Genomic DNA, 27,702 nt, shown 5'->3' on the forward strand with positions numbered 1-27,702 from the left:
ATGGCCGGAGAGGGCTCTGGCGGGGGCGGGGGCGGGGACGAGGGTTTCGGTGCTCTGCGGGCCGCGGCCGCGGGGGGCGCTATGGGGGCCACGGTTAAAGTCCAGGCGCGGGCGCGCGCGCTCAGAAGGATCCCGGCCCCCACTGCTGTCGCCGCTGTAGCCACGCGGGGGCTGAGTGAGACCGCGCCCCCGCCCGAGGCCCGAGCCCTTAGCCCCGGCGCCCCGACCCCAGGCAGGCGCAGAGGCTGCGGCGCCGCGGTCCACGCATTCCTCGCGGATGCCTGGCCCTAACTCCGGACCGCAGATCGGCACCTGAGAGCGGTGCCCGGAGTGGCCCGGCGGGTCGGGACCAGGACTGCGGCTGGCGGCGGCGGGATGGGGAAATTCCAGTCCAAGCACTGTGAGGTGCGGGCCGGCCAGGCGGGTGGGCGGGGCGCGGGCGCGGGCCAGTCACTGTCCCTCCCACTGCCCGGGCGTCCTCCGGCCGCGGCCGCAGCCTGCAAGCAGAGAGAGAGTCCAGAAGGTGAGCGGGCGGGCTTGGCAGGGGTGAGGACCCTCCGGGACCCAAGCCCAACGCGCGTCCTGCGGTGGAGCCCTCGGGAGGGGGCAAGGCCGCCGGGGTGAGGGAGTGTGCGGGACCGAGCCCACCACGCCCTCCGCGGCTCCCAGGGCAGAAGGTGGGCCCCGGGCGGCTGGATACCGCGCAGCGGCAGCGGGGCTGACGCGGGTCTCCTTCCTTCCTCGGGGTCGGTTCCCGCGCGTCCGCTCGCCGGGCCGCAGGGGACAGCTCCGTGGTGTTCGCGTACGCGAGCGGCCGCAAAGGCGCGGAGGAAGCGGAGCGGCGCCCTGGAAGCGGCGTGGAGCACCGCGCGCGGGACAAGCAGGTAGGCGGCGGCGGGGACGGCAGCAGGAGATGCGAGATCGGAGTTGCTCTTGCCCGGATAAGGACAGAGAAAGTGTGAGCTGAGATGGCCTGGCCAGAGTGATGTTCCACGGGCCAAGAGAACCTGTCCCTCCGCAGCCTCCAGCGATGTCCGGGCTGGGGGGCCTGTGGAGTGGAGCTTTATTGGCGTCCAGTAGTGGAGGAGGTGTAGGGGTTCCGTGGCCCTTGTCTGGGGGTGGGGGCTCTGCATTTTAGGCTGCAGGAGCTGGGAATGGGGCGGGAGGGGGTCTAGGCTGGAGGAGCTGGGGGCAGAAGCTGTAGGGCTGGGGGCCTGGGAAGGTTGGAGGACCTGGGAGCAGAGGCTGGGGGCCTGGGGCCAGGTCACTTGCACAGCAAAGATGGCGGGAGGTGGAGGCCAGCAGTGCCTTCCTTCTTTTGGAGAGCTGGCCACAGGCCTATAGGGGGAAGGCAGAGGCACAGCCATAGCCACCCAGATTGCAGGTGCTACTTGCCGGTGCTGCCAGAGGTCCCAGGGGTCGGGCTTGGGAAGGCGCTTTCACTAGGAGCAGAGAGCTACACGGGCAGAGGGGCCCTGGAAGGATCTTGGATAAATTAGACTAGCACCTGTTTGTAGCACAGGAGGAAGTTGGCATTAGACGGTCATCTGTGTTAATGTGAATGCACTGCAACAGTGTGGACAGCCACATCACATGTTCAAGACCCTCACTTGCCCACTGCTTCCTCCCACACCCCCAGAGTCCTCCACAAACAAACTGTGCTCACTCATAGAGTCACCTTCCTTTTTGGAAGGACATTCTTCTGCCAGCTGATAAATAAAATGTTTTGGCTGTATTTGTAAACATTTTGTGCATCCCTGTCCTGGGAAGGGGCCCAGATATTCCTGGAAATTAACCTGTAATAAAGTTAGAGTTTGTGCTTCTTGGGACAACTTTCTGGTGCCCTGCTTGTTAAGGCAGGAAATACATTCTAAGGTAGTGGTCCCCAACATTTTTGGCACCAGGGACTGTTTTCGTGGGAGCCAATTTTTGCAGGGATGGAGGGAGGCAGGTGGTATGAGACTGCTGGCAATTGTTTCATGGTGGTCCCTGTATAGTCAAGCCTCCCTGTAGTGATCGCTTGTGTCTGCAGCTGTGCCCCCAGCACTGGCATCACTGCCTCAGTTCCACCTCAGATCATTGGGCATTAGGTTGTCCTAAGGAGCCGTAACCCAGATTTCTCGCACACAGTTTACAGTAGGGCCTGTGCTCCTGTGAAACTCTGACACAGCTGCTGTCCTGACAGGAGGCAGAGCTCAGGAGGTGATGGGAAGTGGCTGTGAATACAGAGGCAGCTTTACTCACCTACCACTCACCTCCTACTGTGTGGCCTGGTTCCTAACAGGGCATGGACAAGCACCAGGGGTTGGGGTCTGCAGTTCTAAGGTATAATAATGCTGGATGGGGGACCAGGACACATGGCCCCCAGGGGAGCCACCCAGGTCTTATTTGCTGATGGTTATGTGGTTACATTTGCCCAGGACAGTGTTGAGGACCAGGCTAGTGTCTCTCAATAGCTTGGTACTCACATGTGTGATTAGTCAAGGATGTAAAAAACCTGAGATAGGCATTCACCTTGTTTGTGGTCAAGGGCTTAGACCAGTCCTTGTCCCTTGGCTGTCTGGACCGGGGCCTTCTCTGGAAGCATGGTCAATGTAGGCACATTTGGCTCCGTCCTTTAACTCCCTGGGAGAGAGCTCTCATGTGTCCAGAATGTCATTTATGTAGGCATTCCTGTCATAATGCACATCTCCTGGAGCCTGGGCTGCAGAGAGTGAACCCTGAACAATGAACACTACCCAGTGTGATCACGAAGTGGTTGCAATGGGGCAGAGTTGTTGTTTAGGCCAAGGTGTCCACACTTTGGGACTTTTTTTTTTTTTTTGAGACAGTCTCACTATGTTGCCCTTGGTAGAGTGCTGTGAAGTCACAGCTCACAGCAACCTTCAACTCTTGGACTTAAGGGATTCTCTTGCCTTAGCCTCCCAAGTAGCTGAGACTACAGATGGCCACCACAGTGCCCAGCTATTTTTTGGTTGTAGTTGTCATTGTTTGACAGGCCCAGGCTGGGTTTGAACCCGCCAGCTCTGATGTATGTGGCTGGTGCCCTAGCCCAGGTATCCTCAAACGACAGCCTGCGGGCCACATGCAGCCCACCTAGGACATTTATCCGGCCCGCTGGGTGTTTTTGCCGCTGCTTCCTGTCCTGCTTAGCAACCGACTTGTCCTGGGGCCCGCAGTTTGGCCCTCCAGTGGTCTGAGGGACAGTGAACTGGCCCCCTGTTTAAAAAGTTTGAGGACATCTGCCCTAGCCACTGAGCTCCAGGCACTGAGCCTACAGCCTTTTTTTTTTTTTTTTTTTTTTTAAGACTCGCGTAGGGTTTGGCTTGGGTTTTACCTTTAAATTTTACCCTCATTTCATGAAAGAAAGGTTCTTTTTAATATATGAAGGATGAAATCTCAGAATGAAGGACTGTCCCTTGAATACATTTCACTTGCAGACAAAGGCACTGCTTCTTGCTTTCCTCATTTTGCTATTAGTCTGACCACATCTGGCTAGCCACCTGCCTGGAGTTGAGATGGGCAGCCCCAGTGTCCTCACTGCCCCATTGCTGCCCCTGCTCACCAGATGGCATGTACTACCTGGGGTGGCTTGTGCTGAGATTTCCCTGGGAGTGTTCAGGTGGGAGCACAGGGGTTTGCCCCCTTCTGTTTGTTGTCTCTGCCCTTCTTTTATTATGGCATCCAGAGCTCTGTCTGTGGCCTGTCCTCCCGTGTGGCCTGAGGAAGGCCAGCCCTGGACCACACACTGAGCCCCCTGGTACTGTGGGATGGGGCCAACATGGGGATTCATCTCCCTCTTCTCTGCAGTTCTGCCCATGTTTCCATGCAAGGTGACCCATGTGCACCATTTTGCCACAAGAATTGTGGCAAAAAACCTGTGGAAATTAAGTCCACATCCACAACCTTTAACTCTTCCCCCACCATCTAAAAGTAAAGCAAATGAAGTTGGCTTCTCCATTGTTAGTGAGCTATGCTGTTTCTGCCTTTATTTACATCTGAAAAACTTACAAATGTCAGCATTTCCCAGGGAGGTGGCCCAGCTGCCCCATCTAGAATGGTTCTCCCTGTTAATTTTGAGAAGTGCAGCAGTTTGGACTTGGTGGGATCTACCCAACTTTATTACTAAGTGTCACCAAAGGGCCAGGACCGTGGGTTTGTTGGTGATGGTGGAACAGAGGATCTTGAGTGGAGTACATGTGTTCAGAGAATAAGGAGAGACAGGTGGTGACACAGCAGCACCTATGGGGCTGTTTTTAAGAGGGGTAGTGATCAGCCAAGAGAAGCAGGTCACATCACAGCTCCATCCTGGGAAAGAGCCCTCTCTAGCATCCAGGCTGTCCAAAGAGCTTTAACTTCTCTGAGATGCTTCCTGTGGCTGGTGGGAAGTAGCTCAGAAGACAAGAGTTACTGTTAACAATTGCAGTTTTGTTGTGAATTAAAGACAGGTTTCCATGAAGCCTGAGAAAGGACGGTCCCAGCTAACTCCAGAGGTGGCGTTTTAACTAAGATTAGGGTGACCAGATTTTTAACATTTGTAACGCGGGACAACATGACGTTGGGGTGGGGGGCAGGGGACGGGGTAGGGCAGGGCCTGACAACAATGCAAACTTTGACAAGCAGTTCTTGATAATCTCTTCCCAACAATTATTTGTAATTATTACAGTTTAACATTATAAAATTAACAAAAATAATATAAAACTCATATTCTGGTGAAATAGCCACATGGCAGCCAAAAATATTCCCTTCCTATTCTCCCACCCGTTCGTCCATTCGTTCCAAAAATCGGGGACTTTTTTTAAACACCACAGGACACAGGACAAATTGTTAAAAAGCGGGACATCTGGTCACCCTAACTAAGACTCATGACAGACTAGTCTAGTTGTGAGTTGAGGAGGCTGTGGCTGTGTTCTGTATGGAGGCTTTCTGCCATCTGCAGGAGGTGGAGGGCAGGGTCTTGGTTGTCCTGCTCAGACAGACCTCGCCTCTCAAATCTATCTGCTCACAGTCCTGGCCACACCCCCATGCAGTTCTTAGAGCATTGGCACGTGTAGCATGTCTCCTGAAAGGAAGCAGCCTCGCAAGGAACTGGGGTGCCTCATGAGAATAGAGACCCGCTGGCACCTTTGAGGGCTGAGCCCCAGGCTCTGGCTCTGGCAGACCACGCCCTTGGTACAGCCTTGCCCATAGGTTGCCCTCTCCTTACTTTCAGAGTCTGTGGCCCCATGATGTGGCTTGATGCCTTCCCAGTGGCTAGGACTCCTGGGACCCCCACACTCTCACGCACTGCAGATGCCACCTGGGAGGGGTCAGAGCTTTAGATGCGGTGGTGGTGGGGTCTGCAAGGCTCAGTGAGCAGGAGCAGATTCTTGTAGACATTCCTGGGACTCTCCCATGGCCTCAGTCAATGCAGAGAGCTGCAGATACTTGTTTATAGGTGATGTGGGAGGGACTGAATCTGTCCCAAGACAAGGCATCCACCCATGTGGGTGCCATGGGCCATGTGGAAGGAGTGGTATTTCCCGTGTGTCTTTGTGCAGGTAGGTGGTGGGTACTTCAGCATCTGCATTCACCAGATGCCATGGGTGGACAGTGACCTCAAAGGGAGCAGGAGTTCATGGGGACACTGTTGGGCACAGACTCCAAGAGCTGACCCTGGGTCTTCCATGGTCCATGGTCTGGGTACCCTGTGACTTCATGGAATTTAAGACCCAAGAGGGGCCTCAGCATCAGAGCCAGGAGTGGCAGCCACAGCATGTTGTGGCCAGACCTCACCTGTTTGGTGCCCACTGTGTGCCTGGCCTGTGGGTGCCAGCAACTGTGTCGCTGCCTTGAGATGTGCACAGGGCCTGGGGGCTCACTTAGAGGTGGGGCACTGAGGATGAACCTAGGAGCCACAGGGAGCATGGGGGTCCCCAGGGTCAGGGAACATTAAACCCACAGCCCTTTCCACACTTCTGAAATTGCTGCATTAGATCCCACTCCACCTAGGGATGGGCCACACAATCCTGACTAATCCCTGCCCTTGAGAGGACTTGAGGAACAATCTGGCAGGTGCCCCCCAGAACCACCAATCTACTCTGTAGAAAAAACTTCATAGGAGGGGGCAAAATCAGCAGGGGACAGCAGAGGGAGGTGGCCACAGACCATGTCTGGGATGAGTGGAGAAGTTTGCCATGTTTCTTGCCTGGAAATGTGGGTAGGTGCTGTCTGCAGGAGTAGAAAGGACTCGCCAGGCTGCCTGGCTTCCTCTGACTGTGAGAGGTGTTGGGGTCATCTCTGGGTGTGCAACCAACAGCATCTGGTACCTAGCAGGGGCTGAGAGCCACAGGGATTGGCTGGACGCTGTGTGTGCAGCACCACCTGTGTCCTGTAGCAGGTGCTCTATGACTCAGACCAGGTGAAGCAGACAGCGCCCCAGTGGTGGGACTGGGGAGTGGATTGTGTTGGCCACAGTGGGGGCCTGAGGCCTCCTGGGGTCCCAGCACCCAGGCTTGTGAAGGCTTGCAGTCTGGCTGGCAGCGGCAGAGTCAACCCTCCCTATCCATAAATATACCTTGGTGGAAGCTTCAGAGAAACCCAAAACCATCAGGGGAGAGCTAGACAGAGACTGGGACCAGAGCACCTGCTCCCAGGACCGGCTCTGGAGCTCGAAGTGTCACAGAAAAAGCTGAAGAAGGAGCCTGCAGGAAGCACTGCCCCTGGATGTCTGTAACAGCCTCTGGAGCCAAGACTGCTTGCTTGGTAGCTGAACAAGGTGGGATTTCAGCTTTCTGGACATAGAAGAAGAGATGTGACCCTGCCCTGCCCTCTTGCAGTGAAACACAGGCTGCCTCTAAGCAGCCATGTCTCTTCCTCCTCCTCATCTTCATTTGTGGCTGGGTCACTTGAGTAACTTTGAGGGTGTTGTGGTTTGGTTGAAGAGCTTACATTTTACCTGTATTTGAAACTTCTGGCTGGTTTGCAGTCTTCAGAAATCAGCCATCAGCCCTAGTAGTGTCTGTCTGACCTGTGCCCACCTAAAAAGGCTGTGGGCAGAGATTCAAACAAGGCATGAGCTCCTGAGGGCGCTGGCGGGAGCTGCTGGTGTATGCTGAGGGTTCTGTGGGAAAGGGCAGAGCCAGGGGGGTGACCAAATGTGGTCTCACCCCTGGACCAGAAACCCCATGTGACCAGAGCCCTGGTAAGGAGTGGGGTTCACCAGCCAGTGCCCCATCTGTGCACCGTGACCCTGCCTTGCACACAAGGATGGCCTGGCCACCTATCTGAAATGAACATCACTGGGGCCGTAAGATCCTGAGATCAGTGTGTCTGCCTGGCCAGCCTTGTTGGCTCCCAGCTCCTTTGTTCACCATCACCTCCTGGACTGCAGGGAGAGGGGAATGTGACCTCACAACTGACCCCCGCTGTGTGGCCAAGGGGTGTCTACCTTGTCAGTCCCTGCATAGGTTTTCAAAGAAATCTTGATCAGATATCACAACTGGGAACCCCTGATGTGGCCATTTTAAAATGTGGCCCCTCACTAACCAAGGCTTCCTTTATCTCAATGTTAGTGGAGGCGGCCTATGTGCTGGCCACCAGACAGGCCAGTCTTGGTGTTCACCAGGGTGGCCAAGGCCCTCTTATCCCTGGAACACCACAGGTGTTGCTCTGTGGTGTAAGATGTGAACTCCCTTGTGGTTCTATGAGGAGAGATAAAGGGACAGAGATGAAGGACTCAAGACCAGAGCTGGTACAGGACACTCTTGGTGGCAGGTGAGTCCACCTTCCACTCAGCCAGGCAGTAAGAGCCAGGGCCAGCCCAGTGAGGCCAGGAGCTGCCTGAGGGAGTGGGCCCTACACAATGAGGCTTTTCCTGTCCTTTTCCGGCATCTGCATGAAGCACTGGGGATGCACCAAGCCAGAGGGACACAGAAGTATGGCTCCGGCCAGCTGCTCTGAGCTCAGCCTCACCTCCAGACTTGCTGCTGGCCTTGCAGTGACCTCAAGATGACTCTGGGTGGGTCCCACAGCCTCCTTACCAGACCAATCCCACCGAGCAGGCACAGCAGGCACTGAGGCCAGTGGGACAGCCATAGGGTCTCAGCCACCTGGCCTCAAATTCAGGGAAAGCCTCCCTGCCAAGGTGCTTCCTGCAGGCAGGTGGAACTGCTCCCAGAAGGACCCCCAAGTCATCACAGGAAGTTGTCAGGAAGGCCTCCAAGGCCTTGTCAAGCCTCGGGTGAGGGCAGTCCTGTGTGTCGACACTCAGTGTAGGCCTTCTATACTCTGTGCACCCAGTGGGACCTTAGGCCCCAGCCCCATGCCTTCTTTGGGGCTGGAGTCACAGGAAGTCACAGAGCAAAGTGGGAGAGGTTATGGAGTGAGGTGACAGGGTCCTTTTCCACTCATGGCCACTCTCCAAGCTAATGGTGGCTCACTGGGCCAATGCTCAGGGTGTAGTCCTGGAGAGGAAATGAGGCACTGGCCTCTTCAGCACTGCCTTTCTGGAGGCCATCTCTCCACTGAGCAGTCTGGATGAAGTTGGAGAGCTGTGCAGACACCCCTATCTGCCCGCGGCAGCAGCAGCTCCCAAGCCAGCAAGCTGTAGTCTGCTTTCATCTGGAGGGAGTCTTGCTGGGGCCCTGCTGGCAGCCACTCACACCAGCATTGAATAAACTGGTCTGCTGGGTCCTGTTTGCTGCTTTTGGCAGGGATCTTCTCAGGGCACCGCCAGACCCTGGCAGCCAGAAGGGAAGGATTTGTTCTTTTGTTCTGTAGAATTTTCCAAGGAAACTGTAACTAGTGTTGAGCTTCGAAATTAGAGAAACTAAAAGCATGGAATACTTTAATAAAATTTTAAATTGGAGATTATTTTGACACAATCATTAAACATCTGGTGGATTTGAATTCGGAGCTCTGCTGTAGCAGGTGCCCTCCTGTGGCAGGACCTATCCTGACACACAGCCCTGCTTTGCTGTCAGCTTTCTAGGACTGGGTCTCTGGTGACAGCTAAGGGAAGGTATGGTCCAACTGCAGTTCCATTTGTCCTCTTGAAATCGAAGACCTGATCTTGTGCAGTTGTCAGGAAGGACCTGCCGGTACTGGGGCCCCGGTATCTCCTTCCCTCTCACCCCAGGCCTAACTAGGACTCTCTGGGACACTTAGGCATACAACAAGCTCAGCCATCCTCTGAAGGTCCCAGCAGGTGCCAGCCTGTCTGTGCACTGAACGCAGGACCCCCCTGCTTGTGCCTTCAGCTAAGGGCAACTTCTCATGCCCAACACTGACCAGCTCCAGACAGGACAGGCAGGGAGAGTTTCAAATGGTCTCGCTTCTCCCCTGAGTACTCTGGTGTCAGGTGTCATCCTGGGAACAGAAAGGGTGCTGCCCGTGGGCTCATGCCCTGGGAGCCCACCAGGTCCCTCTGCCCCGTCCCAGGGTGCCCCAGGCCCTAGTCCCTCTCTTTTTGCTGACATTTACCCTGGGGTCCCTTTCCCTTTGGTGGCTGCACCTCACGTCTCTGTCTAGCTTGGCCTCTCCCTGAGCTCCACAAGGCAGGCCCCCTTGGGTCTGAGAGGCATCTCCACCACTGCATGGACAGGACTGAACTGATGTTTCTCCCCAGCCTGGCCCCTATAGAATGTTTGTCCATTCAGGCCACATGGCCTCTGTCCTGTCAGTCTATCCTGCCCCTCCTGGCCTCCTTGCTAGGAGTTTGTAGGGCCGTCCTCTTTGCTGGGGGGTCTGCTCCCTTTGGCTCCTGAGCATAGGCTCCACTCAGACTGAGCCCAGCTCCTCCCCATCCTGTATAACTTGCCTCCCATTGCTTGCCTGGCTCTGAGGTTCTCCAGACCTGGTCCTTATCCCTCCTGGGGGGTGCCTGCCAGGACCCTTACTCATCTGTGCAGCATGAGGACAGCAGGCCTGTGGAGCCCTCCCTGCAGGGGGGACACCTCCTGGGTGTGCTCTCCTGATCTAGCCCAGCTACCTTCCTGCTCTGGGCCTTGAGCCCCTTGTGGGCAGGGCTGGGCTCCCTTGGGCACTTTGCCCAGGAGGAAGCCGCAGTTGTGGGCACCATTCTTTTGCTTTAGGGCCACTGTTCATCTGGGACAATCAGGAGCCTTGTTCTCCCAGGGTGGGAGCAGAGTTTCAGTCTGAAAGACTATGGGGACTGGACCTCATCACAGAATTCCCCCAAAAGCGAGTAAATTTCCTAAGGAATGCCTCTACAACTGCTTGGGGTTCCTCACAGAAAGGCTGGGGTTCATTTATGCACCTTGTAAGCTGGCTGTTTGTGCAGGGTGGCAGTGCCAGGGAAAAGACACTTTCTCTGCCAGGTGGACCATGGCCCCTGAGCACACCTTGGGGTCAGAGCTCATTAACAGTGTCCTGGTCTGTGCTCATTAACTGCTCCATGTGTGTTTACTGTGAGTACTGAGTTTGGCTTTACGATGCTGAGAACAGCAGGTGGTGACATGGACATGGATTCAGTTCTGTGGCCTCCTAGAACATTCTAGAGAATTGCAACTGTGTGTGTAGGTTCTATCTCCTCATAGCCACCTCCTCTGAGCAGCCTCTCCTTGGCCTACTCCCTGCCCTCAGGCCTCTACTCATCCCTTCCTAGGCCAGTCTTAGGGCAGAATCCATACTCAGGGACACAGCCAAGGGCCCAGGGGAGCCCTGCCCATTTATGGGGTTGAGTCAGGTCTATTCTGGTTTTGCTGCCAATACGTGGTTATGGCTCTATCCACGGCCTTTGTTTTTTTTTTTTTTTTTTTTTTTTTAGCCAGGGCTGGGTTTGAACCCACCACCTCCGGTATATGAGGCTGGCACCCTATTCCTTGAGCCACAGGTGCTACCCCCATGGCCTTGTTATAAAAAGTCAGTCCCAGGTGCAGTGGCTCCTGACTGTAATTCTAGCACTTTGGGAGGCTGAAGTGGGAGAATTGCTTGAGGCCCGGAGTCTAATACCATCTGGGCAACATAGTGAGACTCTGTCAAAAAGAAAAAAATATATTAGCTGAATGTGGTAGCATATGCTTGTAGTCCTAGCTACTCTGCTTATGTGAGCCCGGGAGTTTGAGGCTGTGTGAGCTGTGATGACACCACTGCACTCCAGCCTGGACAATAGAGCAAGACTCTGTCCCTAAAAACAACAAAATGGACCAAGCCATGGCAGAGATAATGGAGTTGGCAGACAAGACATTAGAGCAGTGATGATAAATATATTCCTTATTGGCTGGGTGCTGTGGCTCATGCCTATAATCTCAGCACTTGGGAGGCTGAGTGGGTGGATTGCCTGAGCTCACGAGTTCAAGACCAGCCTGAGCAAGAGCAAGATCCTGTCTCTAAAAAATAGTTGGGCATTATGCCAGGTTCCTATAGTCCCAGATACTTGGGAGGCTGATGCACAAGGATTGCTTGAACCCAAGAGTTTGAGGTTACTGTGAACTATGACACCATGGCACTCTACCCAGGTAACCAAGTGAGACTCTGTATCAAAAAAACAAACAAACAAACATATATATATTCTTTGTTTTCCAGAAGGTCAAGGAAACATGAGCATGGTGAGGCTAGAAGTGGAAGATGTTAGAAAACCTAGTAGAACTTACATGGAAAGAACAGTGCTGGAGATGAGTAGTGTGCAATGGGGTGAACACTGCGTGAGGCCCAGCAGGCAGCTGTGGCAGGAGAAATGACCACACGGCACAGAGAGCATAGAAAGATTATGCAGTAGCACGTCAAGCAGGCCTGTGTGGAGCTGGGGTCCCAAGGAGAGAACAGAAAGAGCCATGGGCAAATACTTGAGGAAATATTGGCCACAACTTTCCAAAAAAAATTTGATAGAAACGTTGGACCATAGACCAGAGAAGCTCAGTGTGCTCCAAGAGGAATAAAGACAACATCAGGACATGTCCTTATCGAACTGCCCAAAAATACTAATAAAGAAAAGAGCTTAAAAGCAGCCAGAGGAAGGTGTCGTGGTGGGGGGGCTGGCTGTGCCCAGAAGCTCTGTGGCCTTGCTCCCAGCCCTAGGCAGGGGCTCCTGGTGGCTCCTCACACGGCCCCCTGTGAGATGCTGTCACTTTCTCCCTAACGGGAGGAAACCCGGCACAGCCAAGGGCAGTCAGGGACTCCAAATCAGCACAGGCAGACCCCAGTGCTGTTCTCGCCACCTGGCTGCCGTTCCTGACTGGAATCTGGGGTTGACAATAACCTTGCACCCCAAAGGAGGGGCTCTCAAGGGAGGGGGTGCTGAGGGGCTGCTGTGAGACATGGGTTGTCAGGACAGTCAGTGGTGAGGCAGTGGCAAAGGGTGGACACCTGGATACCTCTGCAGATACCTTGCCAGTGCAAAGGCCCTGTGGCAGGCGTGGGTGGGGGGGAGAGGCCTGGATAGTAGGGATCCGGGATCAGGGGTCAGGGTGTGTGCAGGGACTGAGGCAGGCTTGGGGGCCGGAGAGAGAATAACTGTGGCTCCACTATGCCCCTCCCAGGAGTGCCCCCAGGTGCGTGGCCACTTCCGCCATTGCTGAGTGCTGGCCAGTCTTCGGGCAGCACCCTGGGGTGGAGGACCTGCCCCCTGTGGAGAGACTGCAGCCCACAGGTGGGTGCATCTGGCCTTTTCTCTCTCATTGATTTAAGTTATTTAGGTGTTCTTTAAATGGCTGAGTTCAGCCAGGGAGAGGGGCAGTACCTGTCAGGCCCCAGTGAAGTTTCCTGAGGTGCAAACTGTGTTTGAAGCACTGGGCAGCACAGCTGTGCTGGGAGTGGGGGCTCAGGGTTGGGGTGACTCAGCAGCCCCATGGGGGTTCCTCGGAGGCACATCAGGCAGGCCTCGTGCAGGGACTCCCCCAGGACAGTCCCCAAGGCAGACTGGGCGTGGTAGCAGGAGCTGGCTGCTTACCACAGGCAGAGCCCTGCCCAGCAGAAAGGCCCCAGTCGGGAACTTGGAGACAGCCTGGCAGCTTCCAGCCCACCTCTCAGGAGGGAAGCCAAGAAAAACCACCCTGGGGTTCTTTGGGCTTATTCTCAGGTCTCTTTTGTTTGTCACGGAGAGAGCATGGCTCAGTCTGGCAGGGGTGAAGGACCACTGGGACAGAGGGGGCCCTGACCTACTTTAGGGTATTGGGGAACAGCAGGTAGGGGCAGTGGATGCCACATGTCTCCACAGTGCTGTCTGGACTCAGGGCCCTGGCAGTGAGTCAAAGGGCAAAGTGACTTCCTGGGTCAAAGGGCAAAGTGACTAGGCCTGCCCTGGCCTTCCCACTGGGCCACTATCCCTTTGCTTCCAACTCTAGTGACCAGAACCGCAGAACCACAGCCATCAGGTCCTGATGCTTAAACTCCCACCTGGGCCCAATCTCTCTGCTCTCTTGACCCCGAGAAGGGCTGTGAGGGGGGGGTATCCTGGCACTGAGAGTTCAAGCCTTGGACCCTTCCTGAGATGAGATCGTGTGTTATTTGACAAGGATGTGCATTAGGTCTCCTCAGAACGCTTGTCATCTCTCACAGTCAGGGTCTCAACTAAATTCCTTTACAAGGAGGTTTTGGTTTGTGTATACAAAGATAGCTGAGTTTTAGTCTCTGCCCCAGATACTGGAGCTGCAGGTGGGAGGCTGGGCCACTTTGACCTCACAGAGCCTCCTGCCAATAGCAACAGGCCTAGTTTGGAAGTTATTAAATTGTGGTGTGCAGGGAATGTTTCCACATCATACTACAGAGGTTGTGTAAAAAAGACAAAAAGCTTATTTCTGTTTTCAGAGCAGCTTGGTCCTCAGGAGCTCAGCTGGAGCTCACGTCCAAATGCCTCGTCACCTTCAGCCTGCGGCTGTCTGGTAGGACGTGGGCCCTGCACATCAACACACGCTGACTTCACAAGTAGAAGAAAACCTTAAAATAAAGTAGTGTTCTTTTCCAGCTTTGAAATGAATCTTCCTTTGAAATAGGAAGCATGAGGCTTTACTACAACTGAAAGGAAACCAAAGTGCCCATGGGTTTGCTGTGCAGGACCTTGGCTCTGCGTCCCCCAGTGGGACAGAGCCTCGTCCAGGGGAGTAACAGAGTGGCTAGGGACCTGTGTCGAGGTTTATTTTGTGTTTTGTGGCCTGTCATTCAGCTCAGCGGGCAGCATCGGAGTCTGGAATCCCTTTGGTTTTCTTCTCTTTGTGAAATTGCAGATCCTTAGCTCCAAAAATAACAACAGCAGCAGCACTTCAGGTGAGAGAAGGAAATCAGTCTGCAGAGTAGTGGCAAACAGACATTGTTAACTAAAAACAAAATTTTAAGATGCTGAGAATTGAAAACATAGAAGAAGTTTCTGACAGTTTCTACATGTGTGTCTGTGTGTAGAGCGTGCACCTGTGTGTACACATAACACAGGGTATATACATGTATACACAAGTGCTACATGTATGTTTAATACTGAGCTGAAGATGTTTCATTTCATGGCGTCTCCTCTCCACTTGCTGCACCACAGACACCCTTGGTCTCCCCCATCATCTCCGTACAACTCGATCATCCACATATGTCCCCAGTCACCCCTAGTTACTCCCATCACCTCATACATTCCCATACACTCCCAGTCACCCCCATATGCCTCCATCATCCCCATACACCTTGAGTCACCTCCACCATCCCCATACACTCCCATCATCCCCATATACCCCCAGTCATCCCCATATGCCTCTGGTCACCCCTGGACAAACTATTCACCCTCAGACACCCGGGTGAAGGACACTGGGCAGGAATGGACCCCGTTCCTGAGCCAGGGTGTGAGCTGGCTGCACTCACAGTGTCTCTGTCCCACTCAAGCCAAGTAATATGGGCGACTCCATTCCAGCCCCTCTCTCCAGGCATGGGGAAGACGTCCTGGCCACCCAGCTTTGGAGCTCAGGTTCTCAGTGGCCCCTTCCTGCTTGTGACATTTTTCCTGCGTGTGTTTGATGTTGGAGTTAATCACTCTCTTGCTGCTGATGGTGACCGTGAGGTGGTGCCCAGGGGTCTCACTGGTGGGTGTGGTCAGCCATCCTGCCTTAGGCTGCCCAGATGTGGCCCTGGCAAGTGCAGGCCCCTTAGGGTCAAGTGTTTACTAAGTGGGTGGGTGCCAACAAATCCTATTAGTGCAGAAACATGTGTGGTCCATTCCCTACCGTTGTGATTAAAATGACGAGAGGCTGTGGTAAGGTGAGATGAAGATGGAGATGGAAACGTGTTAATATTCTGGCCTCTTAGAGGGAGTTCAGTCACAGTGAAGCACTGTCCTGCGAGAACATATGAGTAGTTTAGAAGACCTTTCGGCCTCAAAGTAGCTGCTTTTCTAGATACAAATTTCAAATTTTGTTATTAAAAACAAAATAGTCCTAGCCTAGAAATAGTGATGAGCAAATTTTGGAGCCCCTGCCTCAGATTTGGAAGTTCCGTTGTAATTTTGAAGGAAACTAAAGGCGTTTGTCACTTGTGTGAGAGACCATTTGGAAGGCCCGCCAGTTTCACTTCCTCAAATCTTTCCCTTTGGAATCAGAAGTTAAGAATAATATGTGCGGCGCCCAAATGGCAGCTCCTGCGGTGTTGTCGTAACCTCTCTGGGCCTCGGCTGCACATGTGTTGGAATTATTAAGCCCGTAAAACTACATTGTCACATCTGAAACTGTTTAGCCGTTGAAACCGAGACTCGACTTCAAAGCCAGCCGTGGAGTTTCCAGACAGACGCACAGGCGGATCACCTTGAAGTCAAATTCCAGCGGATGGCAGCCTTGCAGATGCAGCCTCCGCCACCTCCTCGTAAGAAAACACACTCTGTTCCTGAGGCATTGGTGGGGCACACTCTGCTTCCTCATGAACCTACAGTCTGGTGACATTTGGGAGCTGGGACCTTTGCATTTGGGTGTCCCCACAGAGAGGAGTGGGGGAGTTCTGTGCATTTAAAGAGACTGGAAACAGCTGACCCCCTCCTGCCACCTACCCCCCTTCCTGCTTCCTGCCCCTCCCCTGCCCCACTCCTGGCACAGGGTCCCCCACTCCCACCCCCACCCACTGCTGACTGTGGTTACGACCTTGCCTTCCTGTCCCCTGGAGCCTACACCTGGACCCAGTGGCCCCCTCCATAAAGCCCAGGGACTGGCCTCAGCTTTGCCACCCTTGTGCCTTTTCCTGCATAGTTCCATTCTGTCCCCTCTCCCTGGGCTGCCTGCAGGATACCACATGAATCCCACCCATGTCCAGCCCCTAAGTAGCCTCTGAGGTAGGAGCCCAGGCCCCTCCCAGACTTCCCTGAGACTGGTACCACCCTCCCTACACCCAGCCTCTAGTCTGAGCCCCAGAGACTCCCTTGATATTCACCACAGCCCCACAGCTCTGCTCCACTACCACTACTGGGCAGCCCCGGGCCTTGGCCACCCAAATTTGGGGTACCACCAAGTTTGCAGGATTAGCCTTGGTTGAGCTGCCTCTAAAAAGAGCAAGGTTGTCCTGGTGCTTTTTGCTTCTGGATAGTTCTGTGGCTGGTCAGGTGCAGGGTGGCCATGGGAGCTGAGATCATCACTTGGGTCCACCCTTTCCCTTTCTCTAAGGCCTGGGGAACCAAGTTCTGGGTGGTTTCCCGAGGATCTGGCTGGTCACAGCCAGATGGTGAGGGCTGTCCCAACAGGTGGTCCAGGGGCCTACAGGGCAGGCAGTGCTACTGTGCAGGGCTGCCGTGGCTGTGGCTGGTGGTGGCATGGGTACAAGAGATGCCTAGCCTGGCCCCATGCAGTAGGAGTGGCATCTTCCAGACAGTAGTCCCAACTGAACTCCACACCCCTCGTCTCCAGAGGCAGCTGGGAGCACCCACCTTCTGTTCCATCAAGACAGTTTCAGAAAATGGCACCTGACACACAGCTCAGTTCTCTTCTCCTGTCACCCTCAGCTCAGGCTCCCCCAAAGGGGCCTTTTCCCCTCCCTTCTCATCTTCTATGTGTGTGCATGCACGTGTGTACATGTGTGCGTGCACTGTGTACATTTATGTGTGCACGCACATGTGTATGCATATATGCTTATGTGTGCATGTGTGTACTGTGTGCATGCACATGTGTGTATATGTTCAAGTGTGTGTGTGCGTGTGTATATGTGTGTGCATGCACTGTGCATATGTATGTGCATGTGTGTACCTGTACACTGTCTTTCCCTCTGTCCCTCTCTGCCACTGTGTTTGTCTCTGTGTCTGTGTCTTTCTTTTGTCTCTGTCTCTGTCTCTCTGCTCCCCTCTCTTCCCTCTTCATCCCCCCTTCTTGGCCTCCAGTGCCTGCAGAACCCCTCCTGCTCATACCCCTAGGATACCTGGAGGAGAAATGGGCCTCAGGAATGAATTCTCCCAGTCAAGCCTCTTGGCAGCAACATAAGCTTTACCTTCTGTTTGGTGGGGCTGGTATTTCTGTAGCCCTACACCTTGGTACCCTACACCAGGTATTAGGATGTGAGGCCCAGAGAAGGTCATCCGCATGTGTTTCCTTGGACAGCCAGGCATGCCAGGAAGCACAGGCAATGAGGAGTTTGCAGGGTGTTGTGGGGTGGCCCTTCCCTCCATGGCCAGACCAGCAGATATAGATGGCCTAGCCCCCATGAGTGAGTCTGAATTCTGGATCCATAGGAAGGAAGGCCGGGTCTAGCCCCATCTTAGACTTGGCTCACTGCTAGCTTTCTGGACAGGAATAAATATTTGCCTGTGGGGAAAACAGAATTCTCCAGAACACAAGCCATAGTGAGTGGCTCTTGGAAGTGCAAGCCACTGTCCCGAGTAGTCTATTCTGTACAGCCCAGCTCCATGACAACTTTTGAAGAGCAGCTTGTAGTGGCTCATCCCCTGGCCAGGATTCCTGGGTGGGAAGAGAGACCCTCAGAGCCAGTGCTGCTCTGTCTCCATGCAGAATGACACTCTTTCCTGTTTTCCAGGCCAGGTAGGGAGCCAAGTCACTGTTTCTGCATATCTGTTCTCTTCTTGAGGCTTGAGGCAGCTTCACCCCTGGTGTCACTACACGCAGACCCCAGCTCTCCCTGGCCTTGGCCTGCCCATATGGCCCCCACCTGCAGTCCTAGGCCATCTTCAGCCCCACCTACCCTGAGAGGGGGCACAGCTCTGCTCTGGCTGGTGACCAGCATGGGGCTGGCACCTCCAGGTCTCCAGGGGTGTCCGTGATAGGTCACTCAGAGTGTCTGTTCTGATGGGTGGCATACAGGGACCAGGCTCCCACCAAGTGCTATGGCATAGGAGTATGATAGCCTTTGACTATCCAGAGAAAGCCAGGAGCTGAGGTTTCATGCAAAATCTCCCACCTCACTCACCCCACTTGGTAGCTGTGGAACGTGTCTCAGGGCCTATGACCTGGGTGGTCCTGGGACCTTGACTGGGCAGAGTTGGGGCAGGATTTGCTTACTGGGGGGACGGGCAGGAGGCGGACAGAGAGCTTAGTTCTGTGCTTGTGACTGAAGGAGTGAACATCCTTGCTATGCAGCCCAGGTGTGGACAGTTGCCTCTGGGAGGGGTGATAGGACCTGAAGCCTGATGTTGGCCGCAGGGAGGCACTGCTGGCCCAAGGCCCTCTGTGGGCTGGGATGGGAACTTCCTCCACTGTTCCCAGTAGAGGCCGGTAGAGCAGGGGACAGTCTGCTCAGCACACAGGACAGGCCCAAAGTGGGCACCATGGGTTTCTTTAGGGCCCTGTTCCCACTGGGATTCAAGTCCTCTGGGGCAGGGCATTGGCTGGGCTCTTGGTCAGTTTCCAGTGGCCTGGAAGGGCCTACAGGTGAGGGGCTGGGGCTTTAGCATAGCAGGGAAGGACATGGGGCAGCCACAGGAGGGTGGTGGGGAGGCCAGAAGAGTTGCCCGTGACTTGAGCTCCAGGGAGACCCACCAAGAGCACCTCTGAGCACAGGCAGCTCCTGCTGACCTGGAGGGCTTGACAGGGTGTGGTGGGTAGTGCCCCGCACATGGCTGGAGGGGCTAGAGGAATGGGTGTGGCCATGCTGACTGGGGCTCATGGTTGGAGGGAGTTCAATGGGGGACTTTGGCTCCTTTGTGATGGCAAAGTGGGGGACCCTCAGGCAGGGGTCACACTCAGCAACATCAGGAGAGGTGCTGTCTGCTGGGTTCCAAGTTGGCCCAAGAGCCAGTGTTCTGTGGGCTGTGGCCACGAAGGAAGTCATGCCAGTGGGGAGGGGGCTACATACCTGGCTGTCAGCCTGGGAGGAGGTTCTATATGTTGTAGTTAGCATTCTGGGCCTTCCATTTATCTGAAGCAGGTACACTCAAGGCCATATTTAAGTAGCTGGGTGGATTGGATTTAATTCACTGTTTCAGAGAGCCCAATTCATTTTCCCTGCAAATGTTCATTTTTGGAATCCTCTCTGCATCTCAGAAGTAGGTATTGCTTTAACTCTAAAAATCCCATTCTAAAGTTGGGATATTTGTGGATATATATTTTTCACTATAATTTCCCTCATATTAGGGAATTCAGTCATGAGCTCATTATGACTAGCCTTGGTTAGTTTGCAGCCTTGGTCAGTTGTGGTAGTCTTGGTTGGTTGTAGCAGCCTTGGTTGGTGGTTGGGGCCTTGGCAGTGCCTCCAGGAGAGAAACTGAGGGTCTGTGCAGATTCTTTCCATCTAGAGCAGCTGTGTTGCCCCAGACTCCATGCACTTACCACTTGTCTGGTACCAACACAATACCTCAAAAATCAAATGCTCAGATTACTTTAGAAATGAGAAATGGAAGGTATTTTTAAATTTTCCACTATATTAACTTTATAACGTGCAAGGTGGGCTTTGTTTTTAATCAATGTTTTCAGCCAGGTGCAGGGGACCCCTTGAAAATCCCAGGCCCTGGCTGGACATGGTGGCTTACGCCTGTAATCCTAGCACTCTGGGAGGCTGAGGTGGGTGGGTCGCCTGAGTTTAGAAGTTTGAGACCAGCCTGAGCCACAGAGAGACCCTATCTCTAAAAAATAGCTGGAGTGTTGTGGTGGGCGCCTATCGTCCCAGCTACTTGGGAGCCTGAGGCAAGAGAATCACTTGAGCACAAGAGTTTGAGGTTGCTGTGAACTATGATGCCACAAGCTATGATGCCATAGCACTCTACTGAGGGCAACAAAGTAAGACTCTGTCTTTAAAAAAAAAGAAAAAGAAAAGAAAAAGAAAAAAAATGAAAATCCCAGGCCCTGTCACCCTCACTGTGTCTCTTCAGGGCTGGCCCCGCCATTCACACCACCTCTCATCTGGTCAGTGCCTGAGTGGCCATACTTGGAGCCTTTTCACCAGGATATGCTGTGTATGGCTGGAGGAAGCAGGATTCCTCTAGGACCTTGCAGAGTTTGAGCACACTAACCACTTGCCTTATGGGAGGTGTGGTGGGGCAGCAGACCATGAAACCCTGAGGGGCTCCTTACCCAGGCCCCCTGTCCACCTTCTCCATGTTACAGGACAAGGTCTGTGCTGGGGCTCCCAGGATGGATGCAAGAGCCTCAGAGGACACCCACTTTGGTGTTCAGGGTCACCACTGTTCCTCCCTACCAGCAGTGGACAGTGGCAAGAAGCTCACAATCCTTAGCCTGGATACAAGCACCCCTGGCTACCTTGTGATAACATTTCTAGCAGTAGCTGATTTGGCTGTGCCTCATGCACCCACAAGGAAGCTACATGCACAGGCTGTACTCAGGGGCCCTGTGGGAGCTACCCTATACCCCATGGAAGCCTGGGGCTGCAGCTTCACAGGCTGCTTTGCTTTTACAGAGAAAAATTAACCCCAAGTCTGGTTTCTAGAGACTAGTTGGTTTAGTCCCACGTCCACCTGGGACAGGGATCCTTCCAGCTCAGAACACCTTGCTGTGAACTGTGTTGCTGTGAATGGGCTTCACAGGGCCAGAGTGAACTCTCTGTACCATGCAAAGTCAGTGGACTGCAGGCCAATTAAGAATTAGATATTTGTTTCTTACTAAAATGACCTCAAGCTCTGCTTCCCCCAGCCATCCTCCTGGGGCCTCCACCGCTGGGTGACCCTGTGCCCCATGGGGAGCTCAACAGGACTCAACCTCAGTAGAGTGACTGTAGGGACTATTTTTAGGTGGGGGGTGGTGGTCTAATCCCCTCCCCTCTGGTGTGGCCTGGGATGGCAGCCAGCCTTCCTAGAATCTTCCTCCATCCCCTGTGAGGGCCCTGAACCATGAGCAGTGTGGCAACAAGGACCTGTGCCCAGCATTGTCCCCAGCCCTCTTTCCCGGGGAGCCCAAGCATCTGGGGCCTCAATGTGTGCTTGCAGGGTGGCTGTGGGACCCGTGCCCCACAGGAGACAAGGAAAGGTGCAGGGCCTCACCTCACCCCATTGGTAAGGAATGACAAAGCTGTGGCCAGGAGGGTGGTGTCAGCCATCAGTCTCAGGTCTGGGCCATGCTGGCCACTCGCCAGCCAGCACTAGGCCTCTCTGGCCTGACCTATCTCCAGAGACAGGCTCTGGTTGACGGGGGCAGGTCTGAGTGCCATGCAGCATCTCCTCACTCCGTTCTCCAGGGCCCTGCAGGTTCCTGGAGCCAGAAACAGCAAACTGGGATGCAGCAACACCCACCCTGCCCCTCTCAGGAAAGGCCCTGGGGCTCTGCAGTCCAGTTCACAGGACCCCCTGGCTCAGGGCCACTCCCCAGTCGCACCGTCTCCTTCCCAAGCCCTTTCCTTCTGGAGGCTGTTTGTGAGACCATGTGAGCTAGTTCTGTTGCACAGTTCCTTAGCTCAAAGTCCTTTAGATTTGTTTGAGGTCCTTTCCCTTTTTTGCATAACAGGTCACACCAGGCAGCCCTGGAGGAGGCATTGTCCCCTGGCACTTGGTGTTGGGCACTGCAGGGTGGTGCACTTATCAGCCTCAGGCAAGAGGTGCTGGAGCTGGCTGGGGGAACAAGGGTCTCCCATGTAGCCTCTGACACACAGGGTTGTGGCCTGGGGCTCAGGTCCAGATGACCCCAAGCAAAGGCTCACTTTGAACAAGCAGGTGTGGCTCCTGGGAGCTACCACTTCATCCTGGAAATACCCTGATGGGACCTGAAACACAGGGGGCTGTCTGTGTGTTTTGTTCTCTGAAACTCTGAGTCTGAGGGAGGTGTGTGTGTGTGGGGGGGGTAGGTGGGGACACCCCAGAGGCCCGAGGCCCTGTCAGGTTCTAGGCTGTGGCTGCCCTGAGCTCGTGTCTAGGTCTCCCCATCTGCCCAGCTGAGCTATGTGGTCACCCACAGCCTTGTTTTCTCTGCAGGAGCTGCCCAGTGGGAACCCCAAGGATGGGTCTGTCCGGGAAGACCAGTGTCCTCTGGAGGGTAAGTGTAGCCCCTGTGGTACCTCCTCCCTCACCTCCCAGAGTGCCTGTGCCGAGGCTCCTGGGAGGCCACCCTCATGCCATCCAAGCAGGCCATGTGTAGCTTCAGAGGCTCTTTGTTGTAACATGCCCTTTGCATACTGTCCACGCAGATCCACATGGACAGGCAGCTTGGATCTGCTAAACGGTCCCTCAGAGTGTCTCGGAGCCTGTGGTCTGCACTGGGGCAGGCCAGGTCCTGTGTAAAGGTTACCTATGAGTCCTTAAATCAGATGGGTCTAAGGATGGGTGCCTGCGTGAGGCCAGCCCCGAACAGTCAGCCTATAAGATGCCAGCCTGGTCTGAGTCCCTGCCACAGGCTTGTGTCTTCAGGGCATCAGTCTTCCCTATGGGGTTTGCAGGATGTGACTAGGTTCAGGTGCCTAGAGGGTGCCAGGACCTGACTCGTTGGGAGTTCAGCCAGCTGACATGTACCTGTCCATAGATGCTCAGCAGGTACACAGGCCCCTAGGCTGGGTCACAACCTGGGAGAGCTGGAGGGCGCTGCCCATCCCTCATGACCAGAGACTGTGGCAAGGGAGGCAGCTGTGATATTGCACTCAGCTCCAGGTAGCCTGTGCAGTCAGGGAGGGGAGCCCCAGGACACTGGGACTACTGCCTTGGGGCCCAAGGGGCCTCACTGTGCTCCATGGCATTGGTATGTTAAGTCCCTGGGGATGGCATGAGGTACTATGGGCTGGGGGCAGGGAAGGCACGTGACTGTGACTAGCCCCGGTGGGAGTCCTCTGCACCTGCATGGGTCCCTTGATACCCCTTGTTCTGTGAGCACAGGCTTTTGGTTCAGGCCATTAGGGAGGGACCACAGCTCAGCAGAGGAGGGCTGCATCCTCCCATACCCTCTGCCCCTAAGTTACCTCTCTCACCCCTGCAGTGTCACTGCCCCCCGAGAAGGCTGAGGGCCACGAGGGCTCAGGACAGCTTTTCAGCATGGAGGATGGAGAGAGGGTGATGCCCTGTGAGGGCCTGCGAGGGCCGGGCAAAAAGCGCCTGCACATTGATGTAGGTCTTTCTTTGCTCCCCTCACCCTCCCAAGTGTCCCTAGGCAGGGTGGGCGTGTGTTGAGTCTAACCAGGCATCTGTGCATGCTCAGGCCTGGCAGTTCCACTGCTGGGCCAGTTTGAAGTGTTGGAGTGAGACTTGGATGTGCTGCTGGTCAGCCACTTTGGGGACACAGGATGTCACCGTGAACTTGGCCAAACTTGCGGATGTGGCATAGATAATCCGAGCTTTCCCAACCATGGCTTGCACAGGACAGCAGGATAATGCCAAAGCTGATTCACAAGCTGTCCCACTTTCACAGCCCCGGGGACCACGGAGCAGGGGTCGCACTTTCCTGCCAGGGCCCCCAGGGACATTTTGTCGGTTTTAAACTGAGATTTGTGGAGCTGACAACCCTTGACAATCAGCATGGCCTTGTCTCCTTCTGGCTGATGCTGAGCACTGGCAAGAGCCAGATCACAGGGCACAAAGCTGGATCCCTACCAGGAGGGGAGGAGTGGGGTGAGGGCACAGGGTTTGCAGAGTCCTCTCCCAGCTACAAGACATTGAGATCACCTTTGAGCTGTGGCTGCAGGAGAACCCTCAGAAAGGCCCCAGGACACTGCCCTCTGTGGGTCAGGGGTCACTGGCCTGATGGTGCATGAGAGGCTGAGGGCCTTGGGGGGCACTTCTAGCCAAGTACCCTGCTGACTCCTTGCCCCATCCCTGTGTGCCACCCACAGGCCCTCCAGTGTGACGTCTCGGTGGAGGACAATGACCACCAAGAGTGGACATTCACACTCTATGACTTTGACAACAGTGGGAAAGTCACCAGGGAGGTAGCATGCTTGTGTTTGCACCAGGAAGTCACGGGAGGGGCTGCTCAGGGCCCAGTCTCCTAGCTCTCCAACCAGGCTGGGCCCAGTGGACAGAGAGATGGGGACACAGGGGGAAGGGCCCCTGGCTTTTTGCTGCCCAGCCTTCCAGGTGGCTTCTAGCACTTCAGGGTATCCTTACAAGAGCAGGCCTGCCTTGGGCCACTGGAGGCACAGACAGAGCTGCCTTTGGGGGTATAACCAGCACTGCACAGACAGCACTGCCCAGATGTCGGTGCTTATCCTTGGGGTTCACCTGGAATGCTGAGTGGATGGAGCAGGGGGTCAGAGAGGGCATTGCCCCCTTTGAGGTCTGCTATGACGTCGATGCCCGGCCCTAGGACATGTCCAGCCTGATGCACACCATCTATGAGGTCGTCGATGCCTCCATCAATCACTCCTCAGGCAGCAGCAAGACTCTGCGAGTGAAGCTGACGGTCAGCCCTGAGCCCTTCAGCAGGAGAAAAGAGGGGCTTCCCTCTAGCCAGGGTGCGTGGGTCTGAGCCCTCACCCAGGAGCCGGTCTGGCTCAGGAAGCAAAATGAGTGGGCAGTTAAGGGAGGGAGCCAGTAAGCTCATACACAAGGGCCCTCTTGTAGACCGGGAGCCCCCTCGCTGCAGGATGGAGGGTGAGCTTGCTGAGGACCCACGGGCAGCTGACAGGAGGCTGTCTGCCCACATCAGGTAAGGAGCTGGGCCCATGGGGGGTGGATCCATTTAGAGACGCCCCTGCTTATTGCAAGCCTAACAAGCTGTCTTACATCCACCCAGCAAACCCGAGCTCATCACCTGGGCGGGCACTCTGTCAGGTGAGGGCCCCACCCCATAGCCAGTGGTCTGGCCAAGCTCCTGAGTCTGTCTGACAGGGCTTTGGCATCCAGGGGCTCCTAGTCTGCACTCACTCTGGTTCTATGTGGTCCTTCTCACCAGCTTTGGAGGTGACAGGGCTGGGGGTGGCCACCGTTGCTCTCAGTGGTGAGCAGAGAACATAGTGTGAGTGGCTCAGCCCAGCGCCTGTGGCTCTCTGAGGCACATAGTGTATGGCGCCTGTGGCTCTGAGGGGGATCCTCGAGTCCTAGCTGGGCTGCCCATGACCTTGTTTCTGGGGACAATGTGCAGCTGTGTCTGCGCTGTGGGCCCTTCCTCCTGCCCTGCAGAGAAGTGGACGCTGGCTGGAGCCCCGGGGACCCCGTGTGCCTGCTGCAGGCTCCATCATTAGGAGCGCTGCTCAGCCGGGTGCCGGTGGCCAGGCTCCTCCTCTGTGCTCTGCACAGGAGGCCCAGTGCTGACCCGCAGCCCTGCTCTGCTCGGGGGTCCAATGCTGACCCGCAGCCCTGCTCTGCACGGGGGCCCTACTGTGTGGATGAGAGCACAGAGCGCAGGAACCACTACCTAGACCTGGCTGGTATCGAGAACTACACATCTAAATTTGGCCCTGGTAGGTACTGAGACCCCGCGTAGCAGGCCCTGAAGGGGTGTGAGTCTGTGGGCTCCCCCACCGGGAGCCCTAATTGTGGACCTGGCTACCTGTTGATGCCTCCTGAAAGCAAGGTGACACTTGTCTGTGGTGGGAGTCCAAAGTGAGATGGAGACCTGGTCCATCTCACCCTGGTCCAAAGTGAGATGGAGACCCTGCCTTGGGGTGGGCATCTCGAGACGATTACCAGCTCACTGAGAGGAGTTGGTTCACCAGCAGCATGGCCTGCCAGGCTGCCCAGCACAGACCCAGGCATGGCCCTAGAGAGATTACTGAGTCAGAGTCTGGCTGCTACCCAAGGGCTGGGGGCCAGGTGACCCTCACTGGTCCTGATTAGGAATCCATAGAGGCAGGAGGGGTCTGCTTAAGCAATTCAAACATTTTTAAAATGTCTTTGAGAAGCTCCTTGAGTCTGAAACACTTTGGCTAAAGGCTTGGGGCCTGGGCGCAGGTGGCTAAAGCAGCCTGTTAGCAGGACGAACTTTGTCTTTTGGGCTAGTTGTGCTGTGTGCAGACCCCTCCCAGGCCACTGTTCACTCACAGGCTTAAACTGCACGCTGTGGAGACCGCAGCCCACGGGCCTTCCCAGAATCTATTTCATAAGGAGGATTTCGTGGAAATGAGTTCTGGAGGCCTTTTTGCTGCACATTTCCTGACATAACACAACGTTCTGCCTTAGACAGAGTCTCGGCCCTGCCAGAGAGAAGCTCTCCTCGCAGGACCCACTATGTGGTCAAGGGCTGCCTTCAAGGAGAGCAGGGTGGAGCCAGGTGGGGGTCACCTAAGGCGATCAGACCTGTTTCCTAAGGGGTGACAGTACTGTCCCCTGGGACAGTAGGGGAACGGAGCTGTCCCCTGGGCAGGGTAGGTCCTGGGTTCTGGCATCACCTCTCCCTGCAGTTGCTTTAGGGCACCTGGCTGTCTGCAGACTTGGCTCCCAGGCAGCCTGTGGTGGGTCCCTGTGTAGTTCTTTCCAGTGTGGCCTTTGGTAATATGTCACTGCTGTGAAGAGGAGTCAGAAACCCAATCCACATGTTTGGGTGCTGTGTGCAGGGCCTCACACTCTGCCCCTGCTCCCAGGGTCCCCTCCGGTGCCGGCCAGGCAGGAGCACCATGGCAAGGCCTCACACCTACAGAGTAGGTCGCGCTCCCAGGAGTCGGATGCATACCTGCTGCAGCACCGCAGGTCCCAGGTGCTGGCTGATCATGCCACGCTGGCCACAGAGCCTGCTGCCCGGGTCCTGGACATGCAGTCCCGGCTGAAGGTGCAGGACAAGCCACTCCTCAAGTCACCCAAGGGCATGGGGAAGCCACCTGGAATGCCAGGCAGCAGCAAGCCTGGGAAAGTCTTCAGCTACTACCTGCTGGCCCAGGCCCCCCCGGATGGCCATCCCCCTCCACAGCCCCCACCGCTGGCCTATAGCCATAAGCGATACCGGCAGAAGGGCAGGGAGGGCCACTCACCGCTCAAGGCCACGCATGGCCAGCCTGCCACTGTGGAACAGGAGGCGGTACGGGACCTGCCGCCTGTGCTGGCAGGCGAAGGCTACCCGGTGCCTGTGATCCAGAGGCATGAGCACCACCATCACCACGAACACCACCATCACCACCACCACCACCATCTGCACCCCTCCTAGCCCCCACCACATGCCCTCGGGGTGGCAGGGGGGCTGCCGTCCCAGACCACAGGTCCACCTTGAGGAACACTGGAAGATGGGCCCTGTTTCCTCCATTATACTGCTGGCGCTCCCGTTTAAAGCTGTTCTGTGTAGCCCATAAAACCCACACATGCGCATAGAAAGCGCTCCTGTGTCCGCTTCCGTGTATGATTCCAAACGAGGCCCCAGAACACTGAAGGGGCTTCTGCTCAGACACTGCCACCTCTGGGTGCTCCTGGCACAGGATGGCAAGGCCAGGAGTGAGTGCAAAAGTTGGAGCCTCTCATGCAATTTGCTCCTCATAAGGTCAGGGAGGGTGCTGGGAGCACCTGTTCTTGGCAGGGTCCTC

At 55.3% G+C, this 27,702-nt stretch overlaps 1 protein-coding gene across 1 annotated transcript; it reads left to right on the top strand.

Annotated features, from left to right (window-relative positions):
* Positions 1 to 27,702, top strand: NKD2 (naked cuticle homolog 2). Its single transcript, XM_023508180.1, has 10 exons — positions 1 to 175; positions 305 to 523; positions 781 to 884; positions 22,247 to 22,307; positions 23,238 to 23,365; positions 24,088 to 24,183; positions 24,561 to 24,708; positions 24,818 to 24,902; positions 25,493 to 25,656; positions 26,776 to 27,702. Exons 1-10 carry the CDS (start codon positions 1 to 3, stop codon positions 27,330 to 27,332), a joined length of 1,737 nt encoding a protein of 578 aa, XP_023363948.1. The 3' UTR covers positions 27,333 to 27,702.

Source organism: Otolemur garnettii, unplaced genomic scaffold (assembly GCF_000181295.1).
Source record: "Otolemur garnettii isolate 467f Iridium unplaced genomic scaffold, OtoGar3 scaffold00226, whole genome shotgun sequence".
Lineage (NCBI taxonomy): Eukaryota > Metazoa > Chordata > Mammalia > Primates > Galagidae > Otolemur > Otolemur garnettii.